The sequence below is a fragment of the Mesocricetus auratus genome, unplaced genomic scaffold (assembly GCF_017639785.1).
Source record: "Mesocricetus auratus isolate SY011 unplaced genomic scaffold, BCM_Maur_2.0 Super-Scaffold_100006, whole genome shotgun sequence".
Lineage (NCBI taxonomy): Eukaryota > Metazoa > Chordata > Mammalia > Rodentia > Cricetidae > Mesocricetus > Mesocricetus auratus.
The window spans coordinates 104,791,154-104,800,714 of NW_024429190.1; the positions used below are offsets into that span (position 1 = coordinate 104,791,154).

General features: G+C 46.1%; 2 protein-coding genes across 8 annotated transcripts in view; one reads left to right on the forward strand and one right to left on the reverse strand.

Moving 5' to 3' along the window:
• The window catches only part of Nek4 (NIMA related kinase 4), a 45,967-nt gene extending 39,904 nt beyond the window's left edge, over window positions 1–6,063 (forward strand). For 2 of the 7 annotated variants that reach the window (XM_040747835.1, XM_040747841.1), the window contains 2 exons: window positions 166–334; window positions 2,777–6,063. In XM_040747835.1, coding sequence (XP_040603769.1) covers window positions 166–334; window positions 2,777–2,850 — 243 coding nt within the window. In that variant the 3' untranslated portion in view covers window positions 2,851–6,063. Of the gene's footprint in view, window positions 1–165; window positions 528–2,776 lie in introns of those variants that run through there. The other 5 variants (XR_005877924.1, XM_040747837.1, XM_040747839.1 and 2 more) reach the window with 5 other exon arrangements.
• A 1,619-nt stretch (window positions 6,064–7,682) lies between these two features.
• On the reverse strand, window positions 7,683–9,344 carry Spcs1 (signal peptidase complex subunit 1). The gene is made up of 4 exons (XM_005085217.4): window positions 8,975–9,344; window positions 8,633–8,692; window positions 8,463–8,549; window positions 7,683–8,004 (listed from the first exon to the last, which is right to left on the reverse strand). The coding sequence occupies exons 1-4, from the start codon at window positions 9,008–9,010 to the stop codon at window positions 7,879–7,881; spliced, it is 309 nt and encodes a 102-aa protein (XP_005085274.2). The 5' UTR covers window positions 9,011–9,344; the 3' UTR covers window positions 7,683–7,878.
• Window positions 9,345–9,561: the final 217 nt, after the last annotated feature.

Sequence of the window (9,561 nt, forward strand, 5' to 3'; positions counted from 1 at the left end):
TCCCAGAGAGACATCCTTTCGCTTGGGAGCAAGGAGGCCTGTGTGAGGTTTGATGGCAGTTTACTGGGATTCCCGTACTAATACACAGTTTTCTTTCCAAATTTTATTAGCTGTTCTTTTTAAAGGTATTTTTATTTAGCTTTGACTTTTTATTTTGTTTTACATGTATGGATGTTTTACCTGCATGTATGTCGTCCTGATGGCCTTAGAGGCTGGAAGACAGCATTGGATCCCCTGGAACTGGAATTACAAATGGCTGTGTGCTGGCTGGGAGTTGAACACAGGCTCTCTGGAAAAGCAGCTCTTAACTACTGCACCATCTTTACAGCTCTTAGTAAATGTTGCTGGATAAATATTTTTCGTTTTCAAAAAATCTTTTAAGGGCCTGGAGAGATGGCTCATAGGTTAAGAGCACTGACTATTCTTCCAGAGTTCAATTCCCGGCAACCACATGGTGGCTAACAACCACCTTGAATGAGATCTGGTGCCCTCTGCTGGCATGCAGGCAGAAGACTGTATACACAATAAATAAATAAAATATTAAATCTTTTAAATATTTTTGGTTATCTTTTTTTTAAGAAATTGTAGAGCCAAGCACTGATGGCAAAAAATTTTAATCCCAGCATTCAGGAAGCAGAGGCAGGCAGACCTCTGTGAGTTCAAGACCAGCCTGGTGTATAGACCAAGTTCCAGGACAGCCAAGGCTACACAGAGAAACCCTGTCCTGAAAAACAAAAAAAAAATTTTTAAGACTTCATGTGTATGAGCGTCCTGTTTGCGTGTTTGTCTGGCACCATGTGCATGCCACCACTGGGTGCTGACAAGTGAACACAGGTCCTCTGCAGGAACGAGTGCTCTTAACTGCTGAGTCATCGCCCCAGCACTAACATGTGTGTGCGTGTGAGAGTGCATATGCATGCATGCACACACACAGATGCACATGCCATGGCGTACTTGTGGAGAGTAAAGGACAATTGCAGAGTTGGCTCTGTCCTTCCACCGTAGTTTCTGGGATCCAATGTAATGCAGAGGCCTCAGGCCTCAGTGGCAAGTGTCTTTGCCCACTGAACCATCTCACTAGCCCTTGAATGGATATCCACAATACATTCCATGCCTACTCTCCAGCCCCTCATATTGATACTTTTGAAGAATCTAACCTTGTGTTCAATGAAATAGCACTTGGGGCCAGGTGGTGACAGCACACGCCTTTAATCTCAGCACTCGGGTGGCAGAGGCCAGCCTGGTCTACAGAGTGAGTTCCAGATCAGCCAGGTCCACACAGAGAAACCCTGTCTCAAAAAATAAGGATAAAATAGTACTTGATTTTGCATTTTTCTATTTTCCTCTGTTTCCTTTCTTTTCTGCTTTAGACAGGGTCTCGTGTAGCCTAGGCTGATCTCAGATTTGCTGTGTAGCTGAAGCTGACTTTGAACTTCTGATGCTCCTACTTCCACCCCCAAGTGCTGGAATTATAGGCATATGCTGCCAAACCCGGTTTATGCTATGCTGGAGACCAAGCCCAGTGCCCCCTGTATACTAGGGAAAAACTAAGTCACATTCCAGCCACGTGCTTCTCTGTTTTCTCATGAGTAGTTTCACATTGTGTTTTTTAATGAGGTCCTCTCTTTGTAATATAAACTGGCCTTAGATCGGAGTCCTCCTGCCCCTGCCTCCTGATGCTGGTGTGTCAGACAAGTGCTAGCATTCTTATCTAGGTTACCCTTCCTTTCTTTCTTTCTTTCTTTCTTTCTTTCTTTCTTTCTTTCTTTCTTTCTTTCTTTCTTTCTTCTTTCTCTCTTTTTTTCTTTCTTTAATGGCAGAGTCTCATGTAGCCTTGTCTGGTCTCAAATTCACTATGTAGGCTGGCTTTGAATGCTTAATTCTCTTGCTTCTGCCTTTGGATTGCGTGCTTTTCCAGAATACCATCAAAGTGGCACTGTGTCTTCAGTGAATTGCATCACATTATGCACCATACCCATCCAGCATACTAGGTGTGTTCTAAGTTTAAGCATCCATTTCCACACATCTATACTGATACATGACTTTCGGGGTGTCAGTCAGGCCTTGTAAGCCTCACCCTTTTCTGTTTTGAAATTGGGTCTCACTAAGTTACTTAGCTTGGCTTCAGACTCACTCAGGCAGCCCTTGAGCTTGAGTCAGTGTGACTCAGGACTGGGTTTGCAGTTTTGAAATTCTACGTAGAAGTCAGCAGTGGGCCAAGTCCACAGAACTGCCCTTCCCTCTGGCCTCCACACATGCACTGTGGCATGTTTGAACTCATACACAGTAATTTTATGTAAACAAAACTGGTAATATTTCCCCATAGGTGTTCTCCCTGGTATTGTTAGAGCAGTGAAACTGAAGCAGTTTTTAATGTATGACTCAGCAGAAAAGGATGCAGCATAGAGAAAAGGCACGTGTGGCTGGCATGCTGATTTGACACAGTGGTTTCTAAAGCTCCAATCCTAGGAGTCTGCCACCTTGTTGGTTTAGCTTACCTAATGATAGCCTGGGGCCTGAGACCCCCTTCTCTGATGGTGGACTGCTTCATGGCCAGCTGCCCACAGCTCCCTGCCTCTTCCAGCTCAGACAAGCAGGTGTCAGCTGCCGGCCTGGGGCTCAGGGCCTTCTGCTCATCTGAAATAGTGACCCCCAAGGCACCTCCTGCTGAAATGGACCTGTTTATTACAGTGTGATATTTAGGAAGGCCTTTGTTTTAAAGATTACAGGAATTGCTTTTGTTATGTGCTGATTTTCTTGTCTGTTTCTCAAATAGGCACAGTTACGGGAGCACATGGGGGACAAGTATGCAGCTTACAGTGTGAAAGCTCGCCAGCTGAAGTTTTTTGAAGAAAATGTGAATTTTTGAGATTTGTTCTAACTTGCTGCCAGAACTAGAGACTATTTTCAGAGGTTTCTCGACTAAAACACAACAAAAAAGCTGTTTTGGTTATTCAGAGGCCACTCCTGTCCTTCACTATCTCTTTGGGGGTCTTCCTACTGTAAAACATTGGACAGAGTTGCCTACTGTGAAACAAGTTCACAAAAGAAAACCTTTGAATATCATTTTATTTTTATGAGCAAAATGTTATATTTGTTACTGTTTACTGAGCCTTAAACCAACTTTATATCCAGTTTCTTTTCCTACATTGACAAAAGCAGCAGGAGAAACGAGGACATCTGTTTCTCGGAGAGCAGTGATGCTTACTCTCCAACGCCAACTCACTATTCTGGGAATGGATGTAAACAACGGGAAGTTCTGTGTTGCATTTGAACAACCTTTTCTTTTTACACTTAAATGGATGTTTAAGATTTTCATTTAATCTGACCTTAGTGAGTTCAGTCTTAGAACTTTTGTTCAGTCTAAACTGTAGCTTTGTGACTCATGATTTAACATGCTTGATTTCTTCTTTGCACCAGCAAAACTATCTCTTAAACGCGAATTCCTCTTTCAACTAAGCAGTGTCTAGGGAAAGTCCCTGTCCTTAGTCCTGGATGCTGCAATGTTGGTTTTCATGTGCATTTTATGTATATTTTAAATGTGTAACTGTAGGGCTGGATGCAGTGAGGCACACTTGAACCCTCGCGTCTGAGAACCATAGACAGCTGGGTCCTGAGTTCAGTGCTAGCTCGGATGACAAAGCAAATTCAAGGCCAGCTCATACTAGAGACCCTTATCTCAAAGAGAAAAAGTCATTGTATATCACATGCCGTGTTAGTTATAGTAAGTAATATCCCTCTAGAGGTATTTTTATAAATAAAATACAAGTCTTTAGTAAATTTTCATGTTTTAAGATGTGTGTGTGTGTGTGTGTGTGTGTGTGTGTATGTGTGTGTGTGTGTGTGTGTGTGTGTGTGTGTAGGTGTCTGAGGAGGCCAGAAGAGGGTGTTGGATTCCTGGACTTGGCTTTGTAGAGGAGACTTTTTCCATGTATCCTGGTCCCACTTGACCTGCAGCCACTATAAGTTAACCACTCAGAGACTTAATATATATTTTTAATTGTCTGACTAATGGCTTAGGCTTATTTTTGGCGAGCTCTCTCTCTCTCTCCTCTCTCTCTCTCTCTCTCTCTCCCCCCCCCCTCTCATAATTAACCCATTACTACTCATCTATATCACCGTGTGGCTGTGGCTTACCGGTGATGCCCTGGCATCTTCCTTCCCCGGCAGCTACATAGTCTCTGTATGATTCTACCTTCCTCCTCTCTGTATTTTTGTTTGGAATTCCTGCCTACCTATATTTTGCCTGTCCATTGGCCAAAGCAGCTTTAATCATCCAACAATAAAAGCAACACATATTCACAGCATGCAGGGCATCCCACACCATGGCCTTAAGGTGGCTGTGAGCCACCTGCCGTGGGCACTGGGAATCGCCCCGACTGCTGAGCCATCTCTCCAGTCCTATAACCTTTATATTTGAAGGACTGAAAGTTATTCCAAATATTTTTGGTGGTTGTCTCAGACAGAGTCTCACTATGTGGCTCTGGCTGTCCTGGAACTCACTATGAAGACCAGGTTGGCCTCAAACTCTCAAGAGATCTGCATGTTTGAGTGCTGGGATTAAAGACATGTACCACTACACCCATCTCCAAATGTTTTGTTTGTAGGAGGAAAAATCATTTTCTTTGAGAATTATACATCAATATTTTAATGAAATGATCTCCTTTAGTTCCTTGTTTTTATTGTGCCAAGAGTTAAAAGTACTGAATAAAATAAAATGTCATGTCCTTATAGTCTTCTGATCATAGCCTAGCCTCTGAGGCCTCTTAATTTTACTCTGAAGAACCGATTTATGAGAACAAATTGTAGACCCACCGTCAGCTGGGTGTAAGTCTTCAGCAAACAACCCGCTTTCCGGAGTGCTCCATTTCTTGCACGTTCTGGAACCTGCGTCTTTCTGGACAGTCCTATTTCTCCTTTAGTTTCTAACTTACTGGCATGAATGTATTACCAGTTATCATTCTGGCTTCAGAAAAATTCTCCAGACACAAACCACTAGGCCAGGTATGGTGGTGCACGCCTTTAATCTTAGTGCTTGGAAAGTAGATGCAGGAACTCTGAGCTCTAGGCCAGTCTGGTTGGTCATGTAGTGAGCTCCAGGCCAGCCAGAGCTACTGTGAGACTGACTCAAAAAAAAAAAAATCCATGTTTTCACATTTCCATATTGTTTTTTACAATTTCCTCCATGTTGTTCATTCATTCAGTTTCTATCTACACGTCTGACGACCTGAGTTTGACCCGGGACCCGCATGGTTGAGAGCCATCCTGTAGCCTCCACATTCATGCGTGGTGCACCTGCCCACACAGCACACACAAATGAATGTGAATCTGGAGAGACATGTCTCAGTAGTTAAGGGACTGTACTGCTCTTGCAGAGGACCCAAATTGGATTCTCAGCTTTGGCCTCCTTAGGCACCTGCACTCGTATGCACACATAGCTAAAAGGAAAAAACTTAAAATTAATATGTATCAAGACTGCACCAGGAATGAGAGGCGGTTGTGAGCCCCACGTGGGTGCTAGGGATGGAAACTGGGTGCTCTTACTGTGAAGCCATGTCTCCAACCCCTGACAATTCTCATCTTTTTCACCATTTACCCTCCTTTCTGCCTCTGCCTAGTATATCTTTGTTCCCGTTTTCACCCTTTTTATTTCATAAACTAACTTGATTTGTTTTCCCTATGTACTGGTGTTTTGCCTGCACATATGTCTGTGTGAGGGTACTGGATCCCGTTTTGGAGTTCTGACAGTTGTGAGCCGCCACATGGGTGCTGGGAATTGAACCCAGGGTCCTCTGGACCACTGAGCATCTCTCCAGGATTCCTTGATTTTTAACACCACCTGGAAATTTCTAACTTTTCAGTCACTTACTATACTTAACAATATGCCTCATCTTCTGTCTTAACTCTTCTTTAAAAGAATCTTTAATGATTTTGTTGAATTAGGGTCTTTGCTGATGTTAAACTCAACATTGCTTTTAATAATTCTTCCACATCCACTCCAGCCTCAGGCAAACTTTTCTTTTCAGTGCTTTGGAAATATTAAAAGGAATGCCCAGCTTTGTAGTTATGACTTTGGTCTCTCTCAAGTACACACACATTTCTACTTAAATGCTCCTGTGTCAGGTGCCAAAGTGCTATTTTACCAGATTCACATGGTACCTTTCTCAGAGGTGTTTGCTATTAAGAACTGACTGCCCCCTTCACATCTCCAGGTCTCTCTTCTCCTTTACTCCCAGGCCCTTGTTTTTCTTATTTCCCCTCACCTCAGGCTTGCTTCCTCCCTGGACTGGTGGTCAGGCTGGCCACCATGGTTCTGGCTTAGACTAAATGGGATGGAGGCACCAGAGAGATGTTGAGTAGACTAGGCTCCCCATCCTGACAGCCACCTAACAAGTATTTGGTTGGAGTTTGATGGCCTCCTGGGATCTCTGAGCCTAAGACCTTTTCCTCTCCAATCAATTAGAATTACTTAAAAAGAACCTGGGGTGGGTGGCAGAGGGTTCGTGAAATGGCTCTCCAGGCAAAAGTTTTTGCTGTCAAGCCTAACAACCTAAATTCAATCCCTGGAACCTACACATAAGGAAAGAACTGACTCCTATAACTGTCCTCTGATGTCTACATGTGGGCCCACACACAATACATACAAACACATAAATGTTCTCAACAAACACAAACAGTGGAATAGAGAGACAAGGGGGCTGTTGCTACACATCAGCTTGTAAAAGCATCCGACAACCTGAGTTCCATCTCCAGGAGCCAGATGGATGGTGTAAGATAACCAACGCTGCAAACTGTCTTCTACCTCAACATGCACATACACATGAAATAAAAACTTTTTAGCCGGGTGGTGGTGGCACATGTCTTCAATCCTAGTACTTGGGAAGCAGAGGCAGATGGATCTCTGTGAGTTCAAGGCTAGTCATGTCTACAGAGCGAGTTCTAGGACAGTGAGAGCTATTATACAGAGAAACCCTGTCTTGAAAAACCAAATAAAGTTTTTTTAAAGTGAGAATTTTAAAAAATGTAGGAACTTGCAGCAACAGAACAAGATGGTGCTTTTATTTTCTAAACATAAATCACCTAATTTTGGCCGGGCGGTGGTGGCGCATGCCTTTAATCCCAGCACTCAGGAGGCAGAGGCAGGCGGATCTCTGTGAGTTTGAGGCCAGGCTGGACTGATAGCCTCCAAAACAATACAGAGAGACCCTGTCTCGTAAAAACAAAAAAAACAAAAACAAAAAAAAAAAAACCCACCTAATTTTGGCTTCTTAGTTGCAATATACAACAAAAGTGATCTGTCAGACACAGAATTGCACCATGAGTTTTAATTGAAACCATTTGGGCTAAGTGTGGGTGGGGCACACCTTTAACCCCAGTACTTGGGAAGTGGAGGCAGGTGGAACTCTGTAAGTTCAAGGACAGCCTGGTCTACATAGAGAGTTCCAGGGCTATGTAGAAAGACCTTATCTCAAAAAACCCAAACTAAACAAAAACACCACCACCAGTAAAACCCACCACTAAAACAGTTCAATGACTCAGATTGTGAATCTTTGATAATTACATATTGGATTATCAAGCCAGGAGTAGTGGCATATGCCTGTAATCTCAGCAGTTTGGGAGGCTGAAGCAGGAGGACTCTGATGTACATAGTGAGAACCTGTATTAGGAAGCCAAGAGAGGACTACCAGTTACGAGGCATTTATTATGCACCACATGCTTATGAAGGACGGCATTAAATGGTTAAAACACAGCTGGATCAGAAACGAAACAAGGACAACAGACCTCTGCAGTGGTTTAAGCTCATGTTTTTGGTTACGAAAGCAATTCAGCTCATCACACAGGAAAACAGAAGCAGGTGCTGAACCGTGAAAGGTCCCATCAATTATTTTTAGCATGTCTCTTAATTTTTCTGTCCCCTGATTTCTTGTCTTCCGTGCCTAAGTCTTGAACAGGTAGCCACTTCAAGGGATGTCGGCGGTAGATAGGCCATGGAGGAAGTGTCAGCTAGATCAGAATGGAGAGAAGGCAGCGTTTATCTCCACTCAAAGTTTACGAAAATCATACTGCACACAATGTCTGGTCCCCAAATAACCACCCTGCTAAAGATTAACAAACTGACCAGGCAAGACTTACAGTTAGAGCAAACTTTACGTGTTTACACATTCAGTTTTAAGAACTTATAGAAAGATGGAGGCAGAGTGAGCACGGGATACCCCTGCCATGTTTTCTCTTGCTGCCTGGAGTAAACCGCAAAAGGAAATTAAAAAGCCCCTGCTCTTCTGAGCAGCTCACACCACCTGACACTACTTAACATTCTACTTTTCCAATAATAGAAAGCAGAAGCATAAATGGGAAAGATGAGGAAAGAGCTGATTCTGGCTCTCCCAACCAGGTCCAACCAAGTTTCCCAACTCAGAAAACTTGTGTAGCTGCTAATACTCAAACAGCCACAAACTTCTTACCAAACACGAGAAAGCAAATCCGGCCATAACTATGTAGACGGTCCACCCAAACTGTTCAGCCACGTACCCGTAGATAAACCCAACTATCTGAAAAGAAACCGAGTATATTAAACACAGTCAAACCGGGGGCGACAGGATTACGAGACGAAAGGTAAAAAAGCAATACTCACTGCAGAAAAAAGAATGATTCCCTGAAACATCTGTTCAGCCAGCTTCTGCCCCTTGTAATCCTAGGGACGAAAGGGGCAGATTTAGTCCACCACCACCGGACCGCAATTCTTGTGGGGAACTCAGGGTTGGCACGGGGCAGGGGTGTCCAGGTGTCCCACCCAGAAGGGCCCGAATAAGGAAGCAAATTTTCCTGATTTTCCGGGGAAAATCTGGGCATCCTAACGGAGCCAGGGAATCCTCTCTGGGGATAGAGGGCAGTCTTCGGGGACGCGCTCCGGCGGGGGTTCAGAGGCCGCGCGGCTGCCAAGGGGCGTGCGGGGGCCCGGGACGCGCGTCCTCACCATCTGGGTGGGCAGCGAGCTCAGATGCTCCAGCATGATGGGCGGAGAAGCGCGACAACAAAGCAGGGAAAGCCGGTTTTCCAGGAGCAGGGCTCTCGGACTGCGACACCGAACGTTGCCCGGCCGCCCCGCCGAGCCCCTCAGTCCCACGGCCGTGGCCCCGGAAGCGGATGTCTCCGTCGGGCAGGGACAACCCCCCGGCCCCGCCCCGCGCCATCGCCAGCGGAGGTACGTCCCCTAGGGTCCCGAGGGTCCGGCGCGCTGCTCTCGAGGGCCGGGGCCGCCACCCGCCCCGAGCATCGTGCGCCGGTCGGTGCCAACGGGCCGCCGGGGAGCGGCGACCGCGGCGGAGGGCGCCCGCGGGGCCGCGCGCCTGCCCCTAACGGCCGCCGGCGCGCGCCGCGTCTCCATAGCGACGGCCTCGCCTCGGGAGGACCCGGGCGGTCGGGCTGCCCCGTGGGCGCCTGCTGCGCGTGGCTCTCGGGACGCGGCCCGAGGGCCCGGCCCGGCGTGCGTGTCGCGGGGCTCGCGGGCCAGCGGGGAGCGGCGGACGCGGGCGGCGCCGGCAGGGGGCCCGGGGCCTGCAG

Bases quoted from the DNA above. Each gene is read 5' to 3' on its own strand.
- Spcs1 (XM_005085217.4), bottom strand. From the start codon at position 9,010: ATGCTGGAGCATCTGAGCTCGCTGCCCACCCAGATG. The intron at 8,550-8,632 runs GTGAGTATTGCT...GTTTCTTTTCAG, and splicing joins GAATCATTCTTTTTTCTGCA to ATAGTTGGGTTTATCTACGG. The intron at 8,005-8,462 runs GTAAGAAGTTTG...ATTCTGATCTAG, and splicing joins GATTTGCTTTCTCGTGTTTG to CTGACACTTCCTCCATGGCC.